At 52.2% G+C, this 22,191-nt stretch overlaps 14 protein-coding genes across 14 annotated transcripts; 6 read left to right on the top strand and 8 right to left on the bottom strand.

Annotated features, from left to right (window-relative positions):
- Positions 1 to 262: 262 nt before the first annotated feature.
- On the bottom strand, positions 263 to 1,738 carry TRM1 (tRNA (guanine26-N2)-dimethyltransferase; the record flags this gene model as incomplete). Its single annotated transcript, XM_076684582.1, has 1 exon — positions 263 to 1,738. The coding sequence occupies one exon, from the start codon at positions 1,736 to 1,738 to the stop codon at positions 263 to 265; it is 1,476 nt and encodes a 491-aa protein (XP_076541092.1).
- A 240-nt stretch (positions 1,739 to 1,978) lies between these two features.
- Positions 1,979 to 2,440, top strand: SHH4 (CybS family protein; the record flags this gene model as incomplete). Its single annotated transcript, XM_076684581.1, has 1 exon — positions 1,979 to 2,440. The coding sequence occupies one exon, from the start codon at positions 1,979 to 1,981 to the stop codon at positions 2,438 to 2,440; it is 462 nt and encodes a 153-aa protein (XP_076541091.1).
- A 513-nt stretch (positions 2,441 to 2,953) lies between these two features.
- TRVA0_017S00342 (PCI domain-containing protein) lies at positions 2,954 to 3,634 on the bottom strand (the record flags this gene model as incomplete). Its single annotated transcript, XM_076684580.1, has 1 exon — positions 2,954 to 3,634. One exon carries the CDS (start codon positions 3,632 to 3,634, stop codon positions 2,954 to 2,956), a length of 681 nt encoding a protein of 226 aa, XP_076541090.1.
- Positions 3,635 to 3,755: 121 nt separating this feature from the next.
- On the top strand, positions 3,756 to 4,569 carry PUS5 (pseudouridine synthase PUS5; the record flags this gene model as incomplete). The annotated part of the gene is made up of 2 exons (XM_076684579.1): positions 3,756 to 4,061; positions 4,114 to 4,569. 2 exons carry the CDS (start codon positions 3,756 to 3,758, stop codon positions 4,567 to 4,569), a joined length of 762 nt encoding a protein of 253 aa, XP_076541089.1.
- Positions 4,559 to 5,890, bottom strand: NVJ3 (Nvj3p; the record flags this gene model as incomplete). Its single annotated transcript, XM_076684578.1, has 1 exon — positions 4,559 to 5,890. The coding sequence occupies one exon, from the start codon at positions 5,888 to 5,890 to the stop codon at positions 4,559 to 4,561; it is 1,332 nt and encodes a 443-aa protein (XP_076541088.1).
- Positions 5,891 to 6,030: 140 nt separating this feature from the next.
- MIM2 (Mim2p) lies at positions 6,031 to 6,328 on the top strand (the record flags this gene model as incomplete). The annotated part of the gene is made up of 2 exons (XM_076684577.1): positions 6,031 to 6,244; positions 6,291 to 6,328. 2 exons carry the CDS (start codon positions 6,031 to 6,033, stop codon positions 6,326 to 6,328), a joined length of 252 nt encoding a protein of 83 aa, XP_076541087.1.
- Positions 6,329 to 7,077: 749 nt separating this feature from the next.
- Positions 7,078 to 8,055, bottom strand: TRVA0_017S00254 (uncharacterized protein; the record flags this gene model as incomplete). The annotated part of the gene is made up of 3 exons (XM_076684576.1): positions 7,078 to 7,771; positions 7,831 to 7,929; positions 7,982 to 8,055. 3 exons carry the CDS (start codon positions 8,053 to 8,055, stop codon positions 7,078 to 7,080), a joined length of 867 nt encoding a protein of 288 aa, XP_076541086.1.
- A 264-nt stretch (positions 8,056 to 8,319) lies between these two features.
- Positions 8,320 to 9,606, top strand: SWF1 (palmitoyltransferase SWF1; the record flags this gene model as incomplete). The annotated part of the gene is made up of 2 exons (XM_076684575.1): positions 8,320 to 8,408; positions 8,496 to 9,606. 2 exons carry the CDS (start codon positions 8,320 to 8,322, stop codon positions 9,604 to 9,606), a joined length of 1,200 nt encoding a protein of 399 aa, XP_076541085.1.
- Positions 9,607 to 9,809: 203 nt separating this feature from the next.
- TRVA0_017S00210 (uncharacterized protein) lies at positions 9,810 to 11,228 on the bottom strand (the record flags this gene model as incomplete). Its single annotated transcript, XM_076684574.1, has 1 exon — positions 9,810 to 11,228. One exon carries the CDS (start codon positions 11,226 to 11,228, stop codon positions 9,810 to 9,812), a length of 1,419 nt encoding a protein of 472 aa, XP_076541084.1.
- Positions 11,229 to 11,822: 594 nt separating this feature from the next.
- On the bottom strand, positions 11,823 to 12,272 carry TRVA0_017S00188 (uncharacterized protein; the record flags this gene model as incomplete). Its single annotated transcript, XM_076684573.1, has 2 exons — positions 11,823 to 12,181; positions 12,254 to 12,272. The coding sequence occupies 2 exons, from the start codon at positions 12,270 to 12,272 to the stop codon at positions 11,823 to 11,825; spliced, it is 378 nt and encodes a 125-aa protein (XP_076541083.1).
- Positions 12,273 to 13,071: 799 nt separating this feature from the next.
- TVP18 (Tvp18p) lies at positions 13,072 to 13,632 on the top strand (the record flags this gene model as incomplete). Its single annotated transcript, XM_076684572.1, has 3 exons — positions 13,072 to 13,124; positions 13,171 to 13,263; positions 13,332 to 13,632. 3 exons carry the CDS (start codon positions 13,072 to 13,074, stop codon positions 13,630 to 13,632), a joined length of 447 nt encoding a protein of 148 aa, XP_076541082.1.
- Positions 13,633 to 13,881: 249 nt separating this feature from the next.
- Positions 13,882 to 15,141, top strand: TRVA0_017S00144 (SWAP/Surp domain-containing protein; the record flags this gene model as incomplete). The annotated part of the gene is made up of 1 exon (XM_076684571.1): positions 13,882 to 15,141. One exon carries the CDS (start codon positions 13,882 to 13,884, stop codon positions 15,139 to 15,141), a length of 1,260 nt encoding a protein of 419 aa, XP_076541081.1.
- Positions 15,142 to 15,640: 499 nt separating this feature from the next.
- On the bottom strand, positions 15,641 to 16,855 carry TRVA0_017S00122 (C2H2-type zinc finger protein; the record flags this gene model as incomplete). Its single annotated transcript, XM_076684570.1, has 1 exon — positions 15,641 to 16,855. One exon carries the CDS (start codon positions 16,853 to 16,855, stop codon positions 15,641 to 15,643), a length of 1,215 nt encoding a protein of 404 aa, XP_076541080.1.
- Positions 16,856 to 18,381: 1,526 nt separating this feature from the next.
- Positions 18,382 to 19,407, bottom strand: MDH1 (malate dehydrogenase MDH1; the record flags this gene model as incomplete). The annotated part of the gene is made up of 1 exon (XM_076684569.1): positions 18,382 to 19,407. One exon carries the CDS (start codon positions 19,405 to 19,407, stop codon positions 18,382 to 18,384), a length of 1,026 nt encoding a protein of 341 aa, XP_076541079.1.
- Between the last annotated feature and the right edge of the window lie 2,784 nt (positions 19,408 to 22,191).

Below are 22,191 nucleotides of genomic sequence, written 5' to 3'. Positions count from 1 at the left end.
ATGCCCACACTAAACGCTATAACCTTGGGGCCAGCCCCCAAGCTCTCGTAGCTCCGCTTCGCGGAGATATTGTAGCCTTCAATTGATCCTCCGCGAAGCGGAGCCCTAGGGGGTTTGGGGGGACTGGTCCCCCCATGAACACTCCAGGCTTGAAATGACTTGGGGGCCAGCCCCCAAACCCCCGTAGCTCCGCTTCGCGGAGGGTTTGGAGATAATATTATTCTATTATTCTGCAGTTGATACAGAGAGATGATTAGTAGGGTTATCTTGCACGAGCCTTGGGCCCCCAATTCTCAGCCGGGTTCATCTGGAACCGCACGAGCTTGCTCTTGCGACGATCCTCCATTTCTCTGGCGCCCGGATGCTCCTTGAACGAAACCTCTACAAACGGATCGTCCTTGTCAAGGATCTTCGCGCCGGGGGAAGTCTCCTTGATGTTCTTCTTCTCAATGGACCCACGTTCCTTCTTGATCCACGCACGCATGATGTTCCAGATAAACGACCATGGAGCGTTGGTCTTGATGCACGACCGCTTGACATGGGTCTCTGAAACTGTGTACCCTGCATTGAGCAACGCAGACACCACGGCAATTGTGGGCGGGCATGGGGCCTTGACGACCTTGGAAACGGCTGGCAGCGAGAAGAAGAACGGCTCGTCAATTTCCTGGAGCGCCAGAGTCGCCATGCCACGCACTCGAGGCAGCGTCTTGAAGATGGAGTCGTCAGTCTGAGCCCCTTCGACCTCGAGCAGCTTCTCCAGGAACTCCTTGCTGTGGAGTGGGCCCGCCCACATGGGTCCCGCGATATGGTTCAGTGAGTCGCAATGGCTGCACTTCTCAGAGGCAATTGGGCCCGCCGACTGCGAATACCGCAGTGCATTGGGGTTGTTCGCCCGCGGAGTCGCCTTGCCCAGGGTCTGGGGCACGACAGCACCACACCCGGAGCAGTGATACACCACCATCGTCTTGGAGTGATTAAGCTTGACATTCTGGGGCGACGTGCGCACCCGGATGAACATGCGGATATAGAAGTCGATCGAGAACGAGGCGAGCGGCTCAATGACCCGCCCATACTTAGCGGCAGTCGTGGCGACCATATTGAGAGCCAGCCGCAGGGCACTCTCCTGACATGCATCATTGTGAACCGTCGTGCCTCCGTACTGCGCAAAACACTTCTCTGGGTGCGCATTGCCGGCTAGGATGGCCAGATCAGTGCAGGTCACCAGCATGAGGCCGTCATCAGCCACCGCCTGGACAGCAGCATCGACGAAGGGGGTCGCCGACCCGTACGGATCAAGATCAACAACGTGGACCCGCTTCTGCTTGTGTTTGTACATGAAGAGGCTTGCGTCGTCTTGGTTGGCGATGACGGTCTCCTCGACTCGGTTATGCTCAATGTTGAGCCGGATCGCCTCGACCGCCGACGGGCTCATGTCGTTAGCATACACCGTCTTGACGCCTGGGATCTCCTTGCCGTATCGCACCGCCCGCAGGCCTGTCGCGCTTAGGGCTTCGATGATCTCCAGAGTCGGCCTCGTCTCACCGTCGGCGGATCGCTTCTTACCGCGCGAAGCACGGTACAGCTCCGCCCAGGCACGGATGCCCAGCACACTCAAATCACGGTTGAACTGCTGCACCGGGTTGTAGAAGACGCTGTTCTGCTTAGGGTACAGGATCTCCGCCGTGCCCTCGGTCACGGTCGAGAACTTGGTCTCGTCGTACTTTCGCTTGTCAGACATTCTTCGTCCTACCACTATTCTCCTCAGCACTTTGTTCCTCAAGGACTGTATGCTCCTCAAGGATTGTAAGTTCCCCAAGGACTGTATCGTGGAAATCGACCCTGCTTGGATTGTCGTCGTCGTGCCCCGGTCTCCGGTTGGAAATTTTTGTCAGTGGTCAGCCGTGCGGCTGTGCCTTGTGAAATTTCACTCCACCATCATTGGGTCTTCACATGAATATAATTGGCCATTAGATATCAAATGTTGAGAGTCCAGGTGCGAAATACTGCGAGGATAGCCGCTATGGCGGGCCGGCGGACGCTGTTTACTGTTCCACAGCCGCCAGGAGGTATTGTGGGTACTGTCAACGAGGCGACCAAGACCCCCAAACACGACCCGGTGCACGGGTCCTACCACTGGTCCTTCGAGCGGATACTCGCTGTGTCCATTGTGCCGCTGACGGTGGCTCCGTTTGCATTGCAGAACGGCACGCTGATCCCAGTGCTTGACGCAACTCTAGGGTCGCTTTTAGTTGCTCACGTTCACATGGGGCTTCAGTCCTGCATTATCGACTACATCCCCAAGCGTGTTTACGGCAAGTACCACAACGTCGCCATCTACGCGCTAACGGCGGGATCTGTGGTTGCTTTGTATGGCCTCTACCAGTTCGAGACGAACGACGTCGGCATTACTGAGTCCATTCAGAAGATCTGGAAGGCCTAACGGTTTACTCCTACCGATATATTTTATAATTATTTTATTAACTTCTATCTATTATTGAATTACCAGGATGTTATTATTCTATGTTCTAAATGCGACTTGATGATCGAGCTCCCGTAGCTCCTCTGCATTAATAGTGTCGGCGGGGGTCTGGGGGCAGCGGCCCCCAGCTACGGGAGCTCGAGGGCTGGCCCTCGAATAACACTCCACTCCAAGTATCAATGGGGGGACCAGTCCCCCCCAAACCCCCCTGGGGCTCCACTTCGTGGAGGGCTTCTCGAGAGAGGGTCTAGAGGAATTACGACGGTGAGGGATTGTGGTTACAGCGTTGTTACGTAAATTGTAACAGCTTAACCACATAAATTGTTACAGCATCGTTACACAACTTAGTATGTATGCTTTTGTATCTCGTTACAGCTTTCGTTACACAACATAGATATGTACCGTTAATATTAAGCAAAGGAATTCCATTTGCAGCAGCCAGGTAACCTCAGTTCAGCAGCTGGGAGAAGTGGGCTACTCTCTGGCGTTTCTATCGTCTCTAGCGCCCTTTCTTTGAAGCATTTTGAGCTGTTGAGCATTAATCTCCGAGTACTCTTTGGCTACTCCACTCCGCTCTCTCTGGGTAGTCCGGCTCACCTCCATGACCTGAGAAATATCACTCAGCAATCCCTCGCTCTGCCCAACTAGCCGGTCCAGCTGCGATTCAATCTCCTCCAGCCGCTGCCCAGACACGTCGCGGCCAATTGCCGACCGCACCTCCATGATTTGCCGCTTTGTGTCCAACTTCCCAGTGAGAAGTCCAGCCAATATGGCATCCAGCATAAACTGCTCCAGCTGCGAAGCGTCAATGTCGAGTTGAGCCGCAGCAGCTTGGTACTCCACCAGCCGGCTGCTCGATGCAATAGTTACCAGCGACAGCTGCTTGAGCTTCTTCGTAGAGGCTTCGTCCAGCCCCGGGAGGCCCCCTGCCTTGGCTTTGTAGTCCGCCCAGGTACCGTATGCAAAGAGATCCAGCACGTCAAACCATTGCTGGAGCGAGCTGTCGGGGCTGGGGAACTTGGACCGCAACGGATCGCGCAGCTCGCTGAATGCATAGAGGCGTGGCAGCCTGATCGCCTGCTTGATAAGATCTATCGCAATTGATGGCGAAATATTAGACTCTACTGAGTGGTACAGCGATAGAATCTGGTCCATCTTGGTATATGTGGGTTGGTGTGGGTGGTGGTGGACCGGAGATACTTTCGCCGTGTCGGTATCAACATCATCGAAGATCAGCCTTATACACCTTTCAAATAATCGTTTAACCCGCAGTATAATGATTAAGGTCCCGCGTATAGATATGCTATTCAAGTGTAAGCATTATATAGTAGTAAATAAGCCCCCCGGACTCTATTCACAGCCAGGGATGGAGGGCCAAGTGACAGTACTCATGGCACTTAAAAGCCAGTACCCGGAGCTTTTCGAAGCCAAACAGCCATTCTGCGCACCAAAGACAGTTCATAGACTAGACGCGGAGACCACTGGATGCATGGCCTACGGAATAAGCGACTACGGAGTAAAGATGCTCACTCGAGGGCTCAAATACCACGATAAGGGCCGAGGATTCCAAATGCAGAAATGGGTAAGCTTTTCATATATGGAGAAGAGTTAGTAAACGGCTAATTATGTAAAAGTATGCAGCAATTCTTGACGGACCAGCTTATCAGATCAAACGTAACGCTCCGCCAGATGTCAATTGGGACAGCGAGTGGAGTGGAACCATCCTACGACGCGTTTACGATAAGCCTGCCATTACGCGGTTCCTGATCTCACCATCGCAACCCCGCCCCGACACGACACTGGCGTTCTTCAACCTTCTGACTGGTCGCAAACACCAAATAAGAAAGCATTGCGTCGACGCCCTCCATCCAATTGTAGGCGAGTCGCGGTTTGATATCTCCGCCAAACCCGGCTCTCAGCTTGCGCTTCACTCGTGGAGACTCATAGTCAAGGGCTATTCGGAGTCCAACAATTGCGACACCATTGCCCCCGTTTATTCAAAATCCCTCTGGCAACCATACGTCAACGACCAAGGGTACATCATGCACCCATACTGCCAGATGCCCGACCGGGAAGTGCTCAAACTGTAACCTTGCTCCTGCGGAGCTTGATTTCGCTGGGAGTTGACTCGGCCAACTCTGGCACAATGGTGACAATGCAGTAGTCCAGCATTCGGTATACTAGATGCTTGTTGATCTTCTTGCTCGACAGCTGGCCCACTATCCCCTCCACCGCCTGGTACGGGCTGTTGCCAAACACAATGTATCGTAGCCGGTCTGGCACCAGTGACAGGATGGCTTCAATTGCCTGTTGTCTCATGCGCTCCTGCTCCTCAGCGTCTGGGATGACCCGAGGAGGCCCCATGCCGCCGTTGTTGGGAAATAACGTCGTTCTGGCGTTCTTGAGAATCATAATGGCCATCTTTTCGCACCGCACGTTGTCATCAATGAACTGGTTCGCCGCCTGAGTCGTCAGCTGGTTTAGAGTGCCGCGCCGCAGCGGCACAGACAGCATCTGTAGGGTCGAAGCGAGGAGAGGTGCTCTCTGTGAAAGGCAAGTGAGACTGGAGACAAGCGGAAACAGCTGTCGCGTCACGAGAGGGTTACCGCTGTCTGTGGGCTGTTTCGAATTGCTCAAGCTCACGATATAGGCGACAAACCTGCCGCCCGACGACAGAAACCCTCCAAGAAGCCCCACTGTTTGGTTGTAGTAATGGCCAATCTGCTGCCCAAATGGCATTGGTGGTTCTGCCTGTGCCTTGGATGGTTCGTGAGCTTGCTGGGGCGGCGGCTTTACAATGGAAATGACTTTAATAATGATCTCGTAGAGCGCCCACGGTTCACTAAGCCGTTCGACGGCATTTTTCAGCCCAATCGAATTTACCACAGCCGCAAGAAACGATGTAGAACAGTCGGAATGGGCCGTATCGTCGTCCACTAGAGTAGCTACCAGCCCCTTCGACAGTAGCTTAAGGAACAATTGCTCCGACTCGTCGGACTCTAAAGCGCGATGCGGGCTCCGCCGGCTAAACGCATCCTCGACGGACTCATACGGCACAATTCCCGCGGCAAACTGCTCTTTAGCACTCCTCAAGTCGCTCAGATGGCAGTTGAGGATGTACGGCAAGTCATCGAGCAGTGCATTGTAGAAGTTGATGGACGCCAACCGCCCCTCGATCTGGTGCGATGCGGCGGCGATGGCCTTGAGGATCTCAAACACAAACGCCTGGTCCTGCGTAATGAGCGAGTGCCAGGACTGGACAAAGTGCCGGCAGATGAGCGCGACCAGAGCGTACAGCTGGAGGTTGACCCCGTCGGAGCGGCTGAGTCTGGGCAGCTCCTGCTTCCAATTCGGGGCGTAAAACACCTGGTGGATTAAATGCTCCAGGGTGCGGGTCTCCTCCTCCGCCATTGCTCGCTGTCTCTCACTTCCTTCCGCCAGGGGTAGATGGTTCCGTCGTGTCGGAAGTGTCGTTTGGGAGCCGTTCCGTTGCCCCAGTTCGACCCATCTCCATCATCACCACTGCTTACCACAACCTGTCGATACAAGTCATGGCCGAACACGCGGAAGCGCCGGCGGAGCGTATTATTATTGGGTTGGAGGACTTGGAGGACGTGTCGTCGAGCTACGGCTCAGACTCGGACTCGGAGTACGATGACGCGCAGGAGCAGTGGGAGGAATCACTCGAGCAGCTCAAGGGTCTCGTCACGCTGATACTGGTGCCACTGGCGGGCAAGTTCCTCGGAAGACGGTTTGCATATTTCGGTATGTCATATTATTAGTTTTTGGTTTGCATTGGCTAATGGTGTAGTTTGGGGGAAATACGTAGAATATGAATCTCGCAGGTGACAGTTATTCCCGGGTCGGTGGGTGTCATGATGGTTTACGATAACTTGTACATAGAGGTGAAGAAAACGTAGTATAGAGTGCTCTGGCACACATTTTGGAGTGTTGTAAACTCGTGGATAATTTATTATGACTTTTATGGCTGCTCGGGGTTCCTTCGGGTATGACCATGGTCGCAATTATCGGTATCTCTATATCTGTAGCTTGTGCAATTATCCTTCTTATATATGATTATCTCTCAGGGTGTATTATATCAGGTGAATATCTCCCCTTCCTCTAGTTATATGATTATTAGGGTGTGTGAACAAGATTGTAACTATCTCTCCAGCTACGAACTTGACAATTATCCCTCAGATTAGGGGTATACAATTAAGCCTCTCCGTTGCCTTTTTATAGGATCATGGTCACACTTATTCCTGTTATATGATAACAGGTTTCCTAGGTTTAATGTGATCATGATAGCAGTTTATCCCCGGTTAATGTGATCATGATAGCAGTTTATCCCCGGTTAATGTGACCATGATAACAATTTATCCCCGGTTTATATGGCCACTATTCGTCAATCTAATGGCCATGTCAAAATACTTACTTGTTAACGTATACCAAATAAAAAAACACACACCGTAACATTCGCAAATAATAATAAAAAAAGAACATAACATTCGTAAAAGGAGAGTGAGTAAAAACAAAAAAAACAAAAAGAGTCTAGGCAGCTCTTGTTTCCAGGGCAAACACCTAGTAAATTAAATAGTTCACTTCGCCTGGATGAGCAACCCGTCGAGTTTCGTCGTCTCTTCATATATCAAACTGCGTGACAGAGCATCAATGTCTTTAACAGTCGGGCTGATGACGTACTTGCGCAGCTTGTCGTCAACCTTGAGTAACAGCTCGTAGCTATCGTGATGCACAGGCCCCGCCCTGATAAAGTCACGAATATGCTTGTATGCATCTATGAGAGCCTCGCACAGGCTCAAAAACGTCTCGTATACATCGGGGATGAAAGGCAGGTGGTACACCGCAAGATAGCTGAATTCGTGGCCCCCTGCGACTTGGATCGACGGCGGCAGCGCGGCGTTCGAGGACAATGGTGACAGGTGGCTCTGCTGTGACGCAGGACTGCTGTTATGAAGATTGTTATGGTGGTGGCTGAGGCTCAGCGCCGTCGACTTGGCCTTCATATCGTTACTCGTGATTATCGACACAGACGAAGAGGACGTGATCATCGACCCATACGCCGCAGAGTGGTCCGCCGACTTGAGCCTGCTCTTAAAGAGCCGGCGGCCTACTCCTGCGATTTTGTTTTTGGGCGTCGATTCGTTCGACCCAATGAGGATCTCGTACTCTTTGAGGACGTTCAAAAACGCCTTGAGGTACTCGGTCAGAGTCTGGCCGTCGTGGCCGTAAATGCTTGGAATTGAGCCCCCCAAGTAAAAGAAATGCAATGCACTACGCAATTGTTAGCCAAGCTCTCGCTATCTCCCGGCTATATGGGGTTGAAAACATACTTGAGAGGCGGCTGCTGACGATGGTCGTCCCAATATAGCCCGTCAAAGTCCTTCTTTGCAATCTGAACTGTGTTGAGCCAACATATTGTCCCTCCATGACTCCAAACCGTTAGCCAATGGCACCAAATAATGAAATTAGAGAAGTCCTTACACCTTCCGGAGATACTCCAGCGACGCGACGCGCTTTTCCACAATGTCCTGGATCCCCGCTGAGTAGGACGACATTCTCTACGTGTATTAACTGCTGACCCGCTCGAAATACCCACACCTTCTCCACTGGATTCCTGTTTCTATTTCCAATCGCCCCGGATTCGTCGTGTGTGCGTGGGAAAGTGTATCAAGCCTGTCGTCAACCGTGCATCTCAAACCCTCGGGGTTGACTACGTTCCTCCCAACGCAACCCTGAAATTTAAGGGGGTGTACACCCGCGAAAGTGAGGCAGCGACGGAGCCTGGCCGACAAGCTGTCAAAAGGGGGTTGTGCAGCATCATGAACTTCCTTCTCAAGGCTGCCCTTGTGGTGGCTCTTGTATGCATTCTGCTCATCATCATCCTCTTTGGCGAGCTCCCGCAGTTCCAGTAAGTCACTCTGTGCCCTTTTTTCGGGCTTCGCCCATTTTATTCTGTATTTGGTGATTCGTGTGCTGACGTAGGTTATATTTTCAGGGGTACCATATTGGCCAGACTCCGGTCCAAGCTGTTCAGCGTCCCAGGCTATGTCAAGAAGCTGGACGACAGAGTATCGGGAGGGCGGCTCAGTGCTGTTAGCTCACAGGCATGGCTCAGGCTCGAGCCGCTGGCGCGGTGGGCTGTCCCCGTAGGGTACACGGCGCTGGTCACGGGCTGCCTAGTGGTGTTTTTCAGTGCGGTTTACCCGCAGCTCGTAAGCGAGGATGAGCGACACATCTCGACTTTCCAGTCGTCGGTGCTGATCCCCATTATCGCTACGATGCCCTATGTAAGCACGGTACTAGCGGTGTTTTCAAACCCCGGTCGCATCACCCGAGTGAACCACCATCGGATGCTCAAGCACTTCCCCTACGACTCAATCCTGTTTCTGCCCAACATGGAGTGCTCGACATGTAAGCGCAAGAAGCCGGCGAGATCGAAGCATTGTAGCACTTGCAATGCCTGTATCGCCATGTGCGACCATCACTGCGTTTGGATCAATAACTGCGTCGGATACTACAACTACCGGTGGTTCCTGCTCTTTGTCGCGTGCAACTGCGTGCTTTTGTCGTACGGTTTTTACCTGTCGCGGAAGGCGCTAAAGCTGACCGTCGTCAAGCTTATCAGCGACGGCATTGTAGCTAACCCCGGCATTGGCAATTACAAAGCATGGAGTAAGGCAATTGTCAAAAGCAGCACCCACCGCAAGATGGGCAGCCTCATGATTCTCACCGCATTGCTCTTCCCTGTAGCGTTTGCGTTCCTGTTGGAGCACATCAAGTACATTTACCTCGGCGTCACCACAAACGAGACGCTCAAATGGGAAGACCTAACTGACAGCATGCATGATGGGACGTTGTGGTTTTACGACCATGACACCCCGGAGGCTCGTCAGATGAGCCATGCCAAAAACGAGCCATCCATTGTGCTCCAAAAGTTTGAAGGCGAAAACCATTTCAATCGTCGACTGACGCCTTATGAAGAGCAGCGCGTCCAGTCTCATCGCCTCATTCTCAAAAAGCTCGACAACTTGCATCACATCAACAACATATATGACCTTGGGTTTTGGAGAAACCTTCGGGATAGATTGTTGCCTCCTCCAATGTAGCGTATATTACCTTGGATTTTGAAGATACCGTTGGGAAGGATTGGCTGCCTGCTTTCAATTCCTCCTCCACTGCAAAACGTATACGAACAACCTTGATGAAGTGTTGTCTCCTCCAGTAGACAATGGGTTGAAGGAGTGTTGCCAATGTAAACGACGGGGCTTTGGATGAGCCCAGAGCAAAATTGCTGCCAGTTTGTAGATATTTATAATTCCTCCTCTACATCGCCGTCGCCAAATACTGCCTTGAACAAGTCTGGAGAGGCCGGCTTGGCCTCCAATGCTTCGTTTCTTTCCGGGTTGATCTCAATGGATTCGTTCTTTTCGGTTTCAACTTGCTTTTTGATTGTTAATAAGAAGTCGTCAATGTCTAGCAGGCTTCCTTTCTCCTTTTCAGACCCCCGATAAGCCACGTGCATCCTTGTACACAGCAGCTTTTCTGGTATAAACGCTGTCACCACACGGGTCCGTGGACCGTAGCTTTCACTACGGGCTGCTTCCTCGTGCGGAGACAGCCTGGATTCAGTGACAAAAGTGCCCGAACTCGTAAACTTGTCGGCCATTGCGCCACTAAGCGGCCGGAACATCTGCGCTGAGCGACAAAAGTCTTTGAGTTCATTTATCCACTCGCGGCGATCTCTGTTGGCAGGCTGGAGCGTCTCTGCTTTGGACTCTGCGCTGCGTTCTAAAAACTCGACGTACCGCCTCTGCTTCTCCGAGTCGTCTCTATACGGCAAAACTTTCCCGCTCAATGCCTGTTGCGCAATGGCACTATCTAGTCCTGGAACAGGTTCGCGGGAGTTATTGGTCAGTGTGACCGGAGGGGGTTCTTTCTTCTCAATTGGAGGCGGTATAGATGACTTCTTTGGCTGTAAATCGGGTAAAAAGTCATCCGGTACATCAACCTTGTAGACTTTCTCTGCGTAGAAATCTCTAATGATAAAGCCCGCCAATGGAGGCAGCCCATCAAAGCCCTTTGCCTTGACCTTGCCGGGAGCTCCCACGAACTTGACTTTGGGTTGGATCTTCTTCTTGACGCCAGTCAACGCAGTTTTCGACCGCTTGACAAACATTGAATCGTCTTCATCGTCTTCGTCGAGATCATCAGCAATGCTCAGATTCATGGGCCTTTTCCGGGTGTCTTTTTTTATGGTGGCAGACCTTTTTACGCCGCTGCTACCACCCCGAGGAGCAAGTTGGACTACCTGCCGCTTCCCCCCGACATCAATTGACTTTTCAGTAGCTGGTCCAATCCCCTGTCCCTCTTTCCAGCCCATGGACTGCAGCAATTTAAACCCAGCAGTTTCTAAAGAGGACTGGAAGGTCCGTTGGACAGCGGACTCCGCCGGTGGAGCGTACTCTGGGTTGTACTCCGGAGCATAAGAGAGTACTACACGGTCTTCATAGTCCGCCCTGTCCTCCTCGTCCATGAAATCCTCGACCGTACTGGCGGGACGGATCTGCTTGGAGTCGCGGGTGACGACATAGGAGCTCGGCGCCCAGCCTTCCTTACTGCCTACGGAGTTGTAGTACCCGGCAGAGAATCCACCTGTAAACGCGCCATGGAGCCTGTCGGTCTGCTTCTTCTGAGAAGACTCCAGCGGTGTGCCATAGGCCACAAACATTTGGTTGGATCAAACTCTTCGTGATGCGCCGATAACCGGCGATATTGGGACCACCCCACATCCCCCTATACGACAGCCCTCTAGCTCTCGTCACCGCTAACTTGCGGAGGGTCCCTCTAGTTATAACCAATTGATCCGTAGCATCAATCACCTACGCGAAGCGGAGCCCCAGGGGGGTTTGGGGGGACTGGTCCCCCCATATACACTTCAATTGACTTGGGGGCCAGCCCCCAAACCCCCGTAGCTCCGCTTCGCGGAGGATCCCCCTAGTTATAGCCGATCCGTAGCAGCAATCACCTCCGCGAAGCGGAGCCCCAGGGGGGTTTGGGGGGACTGGTCCCCCCATATACACTTCAATTGACTTGGGGGCCAGCCCCCAAACCCCCGTAGCTCCGCTTCGCGGAGGATCTCCCTAGTTATATAGCCAATTGGTCCGTAGCAGCAATCAGGAAGCTCTAGAAAGGCATGTTTATACCTATTCAATTCAGATTGAACAAGAGTCTACTCAGTCATGATCGACCTTTACAATTCAAGGGAGGGAAAGACTAAAAAAATATACCATTTCAATTCCAATTTAATATAATAGAGTTAGCATTACTTGGACAAGTAGTCCTTTGCCTCCTCGGCCTTCTGGGAAAGATAGTCGAGGCCGCCCTTGGCGGAGTCTGCAGCGGATCTGGCGCCGGTTCGCAGCGTCTCGGAGATGCCGCCCTCGTTGGACTCGGGGCCAGTCTGGGCCTTATCCTTGAGGTCCTCCTTCTTGGACTGAGCGTTCTCCTTGAGCTCCTGGGACTTATCCGAGGCCCGCTCCTGGAGGTCCTGGGCGTTGGCCTTAGCCTGATCGTACTTCTGGCTGGCCTGTTTCTGCATTCGCTCGTTCAGGTCCTTCGCATTCTCCTTCGCGCTCTCGGTGAATTCCTTGACGCCCTCGGCGTTCTTTGGCATGTTGACACCTGGAGTGTTAAACGGGTTAGCATAATTCGCATTGTCGTCATCCTTAGGCATGACAGTATGGGAGAACTTGCTATTCTGATTAGAAGCCATGGCGATTATTTACTCTGCTATACTCAATTGAGCTATATGCTATTTCTAGGCGGAATGTCTCCCTTTATATATTCTGTCAAAAGCCAAAGTCACGGAATAGGAATCACCACGAGATGAGAGCAATGGGTCTTGTCTGCCAAGCGTAAGTATCAAAGTAGCAAGGTTTAGTGCCGTCCCCGCGTCATTCGTTGTTGCTATGGGTGTTACCCGGTCGCCACCCGTTTCCCGTTTAGGCAACCGCACCTGGGTGCGCCGTGTCAAAAAATAACGCCTGAACCCGGGAGGCCGCCCTCAGCAACTGTTTTACGTCATTTTAGCGCGCCTAATTTCGATCTGTGCGCAACTCTAACAGCTACCCCGACTTGGGTGGTGAGGCCCCCGACATGTGGCGTGATGCATACCGACGCATTGACATGTCGGGAGTCCTGCGCAGGCCCCTGCGCCACAAACGGCAACAAAGCAATTGCGGATTGCGACTAAAGAAGAACCCGTTAATGGATATCGAACATGACGGGTTCGGCAATTGGTTTTCCTGGCGTTTGCTACGCGTTCCGCACACTTGGGGGGCTAGCCCCCCCCCCCCCCCCCCCCCCATTGCTCGGCTCCGCCGAGGAGATGTCACCACTACAGCGGTGTTCTGCCCCTCAATTGCCTACCCTAGTGCAGTGCTACGGTGAGTACAGCGTAATAAGCGGCGTTATCGAAGAGTGGTGATAACCTCCCAACGACATTTTTTTCCCCGACCGCAGCATTAAGTGCTACAACAACACGTGTAATTGGGGCAGAGCTAGACACAAAAATGGGGTTTATGGACGAGCTCAAGACGCGAAACTTTAGTATATACGGACAATGGTATGCATCCATAGGTCTCTGGCGGTTTGAAGACTAACACTGCTAGGATTGGCGTTCTGTGCATTGTTTTGTGCATCGCGCTAGGCATTGGCAACATTTTCAACTTTTCGCTGGTGATCATTTTCTCTGTTATCTGCATGTAAGTGGTTTGGTGTGGTGGGTGGTGTTGTGATGGGGTGTGGAGTGGAGGGCTAATACCGGGTGTAGTGTCCAAGGCCTGATTATTATATTTATTGAGATTCCGTTCCTATTGAGGATCTGCCCATTGACGGACCGGTTCACTACTTTTGTGCGCATGTTCAACCAGAACCTGCCGCGAGCGGGCATCTACCTCGCCATGGCTGCTATCCAATATGGATCCTGCGGTATCAAGGTGACCTCACTTCTCGTGGCCGCCATCTTCCTGACTTTGGCGTCCCTCTGCTATGGCTTGGCCGCGCTCAAGGGCCAGGAGTTCACGGGAAGCTCGACTCTGGGTGGTGCCGGCATTGCTCGACAGATTTTGTAATCTCCGAAAAAAAAAAGTCCAAAAAGAAGACATCTGGTAAGCTCTGATAAAAAAAAAGTCCAAAAAGAAGACATTTGGTAAGCTCTGATAGTCTGCTTATCCAGATTCCCCAGCCTAGGTGGGATCTTTCATATTTTTTTTTCCTCCTCTTCCGTCACCCCACCGTACTACGACGTACTACGACGTATACGATTACTCTACTTACTGATACTACCGTACTAATATATTTTGTTCGAAATACAACCGGTAATGCCTCCAAGGCATTTCAAGCGGCCAGCTCTCGTAGACTCTGGGGAAAATCACGCTTCGATCGCGCCTCATAGCGGCGATCGCCTTAGCAGTGACGAGTGGTTGTACTTGATAACCAACCTCCCGCGGTCCCTGGCCCGCGAAACGCTCGAATCAGTGCTGAGAGAAGTCTCACAGGAAATTGGCGTTCTCGAGTTCGGCGAGGCTTACGCTGTGGTCAAAGTCGTGTCTCGCAGAGCCGCAAACGCCGTAGCCGATTCGCTCTCCGGGAGATACCTCGGCGAAGGATGCTACATCGCCGTTAGCCCTACTAATCGAGAGTCGCTGGGCATTGCTCACCAGAAAAACGTGGAAGCTGTGGAAAAATTGAACTTCGGGAGCGCTGATGTCCCCAGTGACATTCACCTCGTCCGCCGCATCCACGCCACAATTGAACGGGTCAGACAGTATGGTCCGAGGTTTGAAATGGCTCTCATGAGCGAGCAGAGGCTTAATGCCGAGTTTGCGTTTCTGTTCCCCCGTAGCGGTGCGGCCCACGCCTACTACCGCTGGCTCATGTACATGCTCAACGATGACTCGTACGTCCCTGAACTGGGCCCATTGAGCACGGTAGCCGCACGACCGCGACCGATTGAGATCGTTTGGCAGGGCAAAAAAATTGTCATAGCCCCTCCGGCGCGCTTCCCGCCAGGTCTTCAAGATGAGCTTGACCGGCTAAGGAATGAAAAAGCCACTAGTAACAACCAGCCGGTGCTGGGGGAGACATTACGGCGCCACCTCGACTTGTTGCTACACCACGCAACCGTGCGGCGAGGAAGCATTGCCCGTATTACGGCGTTTGCCCATCAATTCGACCTGTGTGCTGCTGAAATTGTCGATGTTATACTGGCAAGTGTATGCTCTGCCCTTTCTCCTCCAAACCGCACATTAATTATATCGCGATTGTGGGCAATTGGCGATATCCTGGCCAATAGCGGGGTGTGCCATCTGTACCGTCGCGAATTACTCCACAATCATCGGCTGAACACGATATTCGAGCAGGTCCGGGACGCCGCAGACTCAATGCCACGGATCACTGGCGAGCGTTTGCGACACCAGGTTATAGTGCTGCTCTCCTCGTGGCTTCGCAATACGCAAATTGTTTTCACCAACAGCGACCTCGTGGCTGTCCGGGAGCTCATGAGGCGCTTTGCATCCTACGACGGCGAAGAGTTCACTGCGTCCGACCACGAGTACTACGACAACCTCATCTCTGCATAGCCCTCCCCTCCGCTTAAATTGCCCCAATATCTCCGCTTCGCGGAGCCTCCAGGGGGGTTGGGGGACTGGTCCCCAAAAAACTCCAAGGAGCAGCACTTGGAGTCGTATATTCGAGGGCCAGCCCTCGAGCTCCCGTAGCTCCGCTTCGCGGAGGGACTGCTGTAACAAATAGTCCCAACGCGCTGCTTACAGCGTAACAAGATATCTAATAACATCGTTGCTAACAACATCCTCCGCGGAGCGGAGCCCCAGGGGGGTTTGGGGGGAGTGGTCCCCCCAATGAACACTCCTTGGGTTCAATAGACTTGGGGGCCAGCCCCCAAACCCCCGTAGCTCCGCTTCGCGGAGATATTCTTGGAGCAATCACCTCCGCGAAGCGGAGCCCTGGGGGGGGTTTGGGGGGGCTGGTCCCCCCAATTGTTGGGTTTTAATCATTGCAAAAGACATTAAGGCATGTACATAATAAATAAAACGTTTGTAAGATGCAAAAGAGACGGGACTAAACGATGAGCCCGTCAATGTAGGCGTTGCGGCCGCCGCGCTTGGTGTGGGTGCGGCGGTGGGCGCGCAGATTGTCCGAACGCGAGAAGCGTCTTTCACAGCCTTGGACGTCGCACTGGTAGGGGCGCTCCTCGGTGTGTATCTTGGCATGTCTTTTGAGGTGCTCGAGCCTGCGAAACGACTTGCCGCACATCTTGCACCGGTGGGGCTTGGTTTCCGCCGACTTTGGCAGTCGACCGGGGCCAGCCCGGCGCACTTGGCGGAATGGGGTTGTGGGCTGGGCGTACTGGGCGTACACCGTGTCCTGGGAGAGCTGTAACGCGTAATTCGCTGCTGCCTGTGCCTGCGACAGCTTCTGGTGGTCCTCGGAGGACAGGATGGGCGAGGGCGGGAACAGCGACTTGGAGCCGGGCGACGAATGCGGCGAAGTCGCCTTGTCGGCGCCCAGACATGCCGGCGGGCTGTAGAAGGGGTTGCCGCTGGCCGGGTGAGACCGTACCGGGGCAACCGGCGTCGACTGCGAGGCGTAGGTGCTGAGATCGGAGAACGAGTGCGTCATGGGCACCGAGGTGTGCCGCACCAGATGCGGCTGCGACTGCGGCGTGGCCGGTGCCGCAAAGTGTGCGGCTGACGCAGGGAGCTGCAGGTGCTGCGGGGGTGCCGCGTGTTGGAGCGCATGGGTGCAGGAAAGGGATAGCGAGCGCGATCCGCTCGAGCTCATAGTCGACGAAGGAGTGAGTAGGCCAATTTCGTCCTCGTTGTCCGAGTAGTTGTTTGCGCTTGCGTAGCTGGCAAACGAGGAGTACATTTGGGCCGGTGTGCTGAACAGGTTGTTAGAGATGGACGATTTGCGTGCCCGCGACACTGAGGAGATGGGGGTCGCGTTGACCTGCTGCTGAGGAGTCGCCAGGAGCTCCGAATCGATGCATGAGAGCGTATGTGACCGGTCCATTCGTGTACCACCACCGTTGCCAAACGCAGACAGGTCTGGGTGGGAGACAGAGGTTGGCATCGCCGACATGGGCTCGCTCTCAAACACGTAAGGGCTAAAAGCCGTTGTTAGAGCGGCCGATGTCGACGGAGTCAACGTCTCTACGCTGCTCATGCCGTATGCGTCTCCGTTGAGAGGAGGGTCCTCGTCGTAATAGAGGGCGTGAGCCAAAGCATTGGGGGTCGACATGGAGCGACGCAGTCCCTGTGGTTCGTAGTCCATTCTTGACAGCAGATACAAACAGGGGACGAGGGGGAATGGACAGGGGGCAAAGGAGTGAAAGCGACAGGATAAAAAAAACGAAAGGAGACTTGCAAAGGAGGAAGTATATAACTCTCAGCTTCAACCCAGGGGCGACGGCACCGGTTTATATCAAACTGGTGTAAGCTGTAGCCCAATAAGCAAATAATACACACGCGTGTCTCCGCGATGCTGGTTCCCACGAAGGTGACTGGTGGTCTGGTCCCCACCACAGGAGGTGCTTATATATCAGGAAAAAAAAAACAAAAAGGGCCCCTCGCACCGTGGATTATGATGAGATTTACGTATTACTTGAGATGTGTTGTAGTGGGTTGGTGGTTCGGGCCCTTTCGATCACCGCGTGAGACAAAAATCTGCAGGTAATCATCTTAGACGCTAAAGGTTGTTGCTTTTTGCCCAAAACGAGCGACGCGTGAGACCCCCAAGGCGTGTTAATACCGGGTGTCTTACCAGGCTAGGGGTAATCATCTGCGACACTATCAGCGTAGCACTCCGACTATCACCGTGACAGGTTTTTCAGAAGACCCGTTCCGATGAGCCCGGAAGACCATAGGTAGCTTGGTAGGGGAAAGAAAGTGCCAAACCGCCTGGCGGACTGCAAGGGCAGTACTGTAGTTGTCTCCATTGTATATGTACAGGGTACGTAGACCGGCGCCCGCCGCCGATACGGATAGTGGTGTAGTACATATGCACCCACCTGTTGCGCTGCGTAGAATAGAGCATTACCTGCATGCAAGGTCTCACCGAAGGAGGTGCTGCGAAGCGCGTTTCCGACGCGTAGCTGTGGGTACGGGGTTGCTTTTGCTGTTGAGCCGCGCGCCGTTCCCAATGCGGACAAAATGATAGGTGGCGGGCTGCCGGGGGGGGGGGGGGCATGATACATCGAATCGGCCGGAAGAGCACTGATCGAACCCTGTTACGCAATTGGCAAAATACAGGCCCTCTATCATTACCACTATAATGCTTCCAGGAATCCGTATTGAGTGGGAGGACGAGGCCGTGAGCCTTTGGGCGGCCTTCCCCCCCCTCCCCCTACGTCTACCGTAGTACGTACGTAGTAGTAGTCTAACGATATACGGAGATCGCGAACCCATGGCGATTTTTTTTTAAAAAACAGGCAAATTGTCTTTTTATTGCTCCGATTGTCGTACCCTTTGGGCTTATACCTATTTCCTATTGCATCACCGCATAACCCAGTCCGATATAATACTACCAACGGGAAATGGGCACGTGACGGGGTGCGGCGCTGTGCGGCTGGTCGTGCCGCATGGCCGGGTGCGAAGTCTCTCCGATCCGTATTACATATATATTTAATACCCGCCTGGTTGCTACTGTATACCATCGAAGTACTCTGGTACCGTCCCATGGCCATGGGGGGGGGGGGGGGGGGGGCCAGGCCCCCCCCCACCCCCCCGTAGCTCGGCTGCGCCGAGAGAGCGTCAATCAAAAATTTTTTGATGTACTACTACTACTTACAATTGCATAGCTTATGGGTTCTGAGCAACGAAAGACTGGCCCTTGGCGATGTTCTTCTTAAGATCAACCTTGGCGGCCTCAATGAGCTTCTCCTCGTAGGCGTTGAGCTTACCAAGTGGGTGGATCTCCTCAGCACCAGATGGGCCAAGAGTGACCTTGGAGGAGAAGAACTCGATACCCTCGTCCTTGAAGAGTGGAGACTCGACAAAGGTTGGCTCGACAACGTTCTTCTCGCCCTTAATAGCTCGGAGCAAAGAAGCAGTGAATCGGGCAGCGGCCTGGGCCATGGAAAGAGTAGCAGAGCCAGCACCGTCCTTGGCCTGGACAACCTCGTCACCACCAAACTGGATTCGGTGCACAAGCTTGTCCAGAGTCTCGCCAGAGATGTCTGGGTGGTTGGACTGCGAAATCAATGGCACGATGGTGACACCAGAGTGGCCGCCAACAACAGTGACCTCCTCCTGGGTTGGGTCAGTCTTCTGAACCTGCGAGATGAATCGAGAGGCTCGCAGAACATCAAGAGTGGTGACACCAAACAGTCGCTTTGGGTCGTAGACGCCCTTGGACTTGAGCACCTCAGCGACAATTGGAACGGTCGAGTTGACCGGGTTGGAGATAACGCACACAAACGCCTTTGGGCAGTTGTCGGCAACAGCCTTGGCAAGGTCTCGCACAATAGAGGCGTTGGTGTTGAACAGGTCGTCTCGGGTCATGCCTGGCTTTCGTGGCACACCGGCTGGGATGACAACAACCTCGGCATCCTTAAGAGCAGCGTCAATGCCGCCCTTCTCGCCTGGCACAAAGCCGCTGACGGTAGAGTTGGTGTTGACGTGGCCAATGTCGGCAGCGACACCTGGGGTGCCTCGCAGATCGTACAGAGAGAGCTCGGTAACGTCCTTGTTGAGCTTGAGCAGCAGGGACAATGGCTGGCCAATACCGCCAGCGGCACCGAGAACGGCAACCTTGGAGGCGGTCATGGCAGTAGCAGAGAAAGCCCGTCGCTGGGCGACGTTTCGGAGGGCAGTTCGAGCGAGCATTGTGGGTGTTCGGTTAGTTTTTGGGAGTGAAAAAGTGGACAAGGTGGAGCCGTTGTGATATATTTCACATCTCCGGAACGGCGGCCCCGGAATATTCAGCGCTGATTGGGTGGGACCGTCCCGGAACTATTCACCCACTCCTCCGTATTTCAGCCGACCATATGCATCGACAGCCGGTTACACACGCTACCGGCGGCAATTGGCATGCCGCGGGCATTCGGATGTTGATGATGACACAGACAGTCTGTAGATTAGGATGATAATTTTGATTTTTCACCGTTTTGATTATTTGTGTTGCGTGTATTTCGGCGTTTGAGAATACCCCTGCCGGTTTTCATCTTGCACCAATAAGTACTAGGAGCTATATAGACGCAGGACATCATACATCGAACGACAGGGTACTGGTGTAGGTTGGTTGATATTTAATATTACATGACGCCTGTATCATAATTTCATGACGATTTTCATTGGCCGATTGGCCGTCTGGAGATCCCATGGCGGTTATAACTGGCAAAGGGAGGGGTGATGTCAGTCTTCGATTCAATGCATGTTTCTTCTACGGTGTGTCTGGAATCGTTTCTCTCTTATTATACTACAACATATAGTATGCCGATAGACTAAACCCCAGTTTTTATTTATTTCTTTTGGCAGTGTCGGGGGTTAATCGTTCATAAACGCCTGAGACGGTTAATAATACGAAAATTATTTATGTAATCAATTTGTGCCAGAAAAAGAATTATCACTCAGATCGAGCAGCCAATTCGAGGCGTACCGGACAGGGGTGTAGCAATATTGACTCTGTTGATTGTTCCTTTGATTGTTCTGTTGATTGCTACAGCGATAATCCTACGGAGACTGGTACTTCGATCAATAAGGGAAAAGAGTTGAAATTCCTGGTCTCTTAGGACTAATTTGGATAAGTGGAGCACTAGTTAGTACATGTCAGTATTAGATGTGCTTCACTGAGTGAGCCTAAAATATTTATCTGACAAACAGGGCATATGTTTGAAAAGCTCTTACAACGGTTTTTTCGCAAATGGGCCCATATCTGTACCAAATAAGGGCCTAATTTGTTTAAAACGAGAGTCTGTCTCTCGTTTTTGAGCGTGGCAGTCTCAACCGTTAACCCTAATTACTGTACTTCCTTCTTGAGATCCCATGTTTCTCCCAGAGCTTAATTTCTTTGGTTTACACATGGCTTTGAGGACGCTCTGAATGGCTGTTTGAGTGAATCTCGAGAGATTGTCTGTACTTTGTTCCAGCCCTTAATCGATTATTACGGTCCTAATCCATTGTACGATTTTGGAATATTACAGCACACTGTTCAAAGAATTGTGTCTGTTTGTTCCACAATTCTATATACCCAAAAAAGCATGCCGAATTGAGAAATTGACTACGAAAGCAGAACCTCTATTCGCTCGATATCCGAAGCTTGTCTCACCGGAAGGCTCAACGATATTATGTCCTGGAAGCACCTATCGAGTGAATCTATGAAACTCGCATCGAGAACTAACTGCTGGCGCGGAAAGCGGCATCGTACACGTTTCAGCTTTACTCAACCATACGTGTATACCTGGCTGACAAGAGCATCCAAGATCACAACGGCTGCCTATTAAAATCAACCCAGAATATATCATGTCTTTGGCACCACCTGAATAAGTTCCTAAGGAGAGAAACGTTTAAGCAGGTCCCCCAATGAAGTAAGTAGGATCCGGTACTTTACAATTCAAGCTGATTACGTACTCCCTTGTCCCACGAATGATTCTACTGAGTGCTCTCAGGTAATACCGTACATACATTGTATAGTTTTATATCCACAATCGGCAAAGTCTATACTTTGTCAGCAACAAAAATAAAACCTGGTATTATCAGGTAATATGTAGGAATTACACGTGTATGAATGAAATTTTTATTTTGGGCACGTGTACAATAATAACGTGCTTAATGCTGGAGGCTTTTACTCTAAAGTGCTCCAAAGCGAGTTTAACGCAACTAATATTTTTCAAAAACTTGTAGATGCAGTCAACTACTTTACCATTTCTTGTCGAATCGGTACTCGAAGATAATTTCAAATTCGGGAATCGAGGTTGAACCAGGTGGCCGTGTGGATTTAGCAAAACGATTTGGCCCTGCGACGTTAACCGTTCATTCATCTAATCAGCTGTCGTCCTATAGGTGGCCCGCGGCTAAAAGCCTTCAATACATAATAATAATCGTTGCATAAGGAGTATTTATAAGTAAAATGCGTGAAACGGGCTTCAAGAAGAACAGCTTACTGCGACCAACTGTTCGATAGGAATTGGTCACAGAGGGGGAGGCTACTTTCACAAGTAGCGAAGTGGGTGGATTCTACCGTCATGTAGCTGGATGTACGTTCTGTCCCACAAGGAATGCCAATGGTCTCTCGCATTTTATGAAAAGCAGGCTCCCGGGCACACTCTCAGCAAATTCTGTTGCAGTAGCTGACTACGAAGTACTTCAGCTCCTTGCCAGATCTCAATCTTCATACCTACATACGTGCATTTATAAAATCAACAACACAGTCGCAACGGGCTCGAAATACAGACGATTCATTCATTCCTACCAAGCACCGCTGTAGACGCAATGCCGAGGTCAGTGGGGAAAAAACCCATATCAACACCATCTAGGATAAAACCTGCGGTTGGGCGAGAAGGAACTCAGTCACCGCTTTGAGGCCATCCTTGGTGTCCAAGAGGCGCCTCAAGCTGAGATCCGGGGAGGCTGCTAGCAGCAGGTGGCGGGAGGCATCCCATCTCTCACACT

The sequence above is a fragment of the Trichomonascus vanleenenianus genome (genome assembly GCF_965637985.1).
Source record: "Trichomonascus vanleenenianus strain CLIB 3782 genome assembly, contig: TRVA0_017S, whole genome shotgun sequence".
NCBI lineage: Eukaryota > Fungi > Ascomycota > Dipodascomycetes > Dipodascales > Trichomonascaceae > Blastobotrys > Blastobotrys vanleenenianus.
This window is presented reverse-complemented; position numbering and strand designations above follow the sequence as displayed.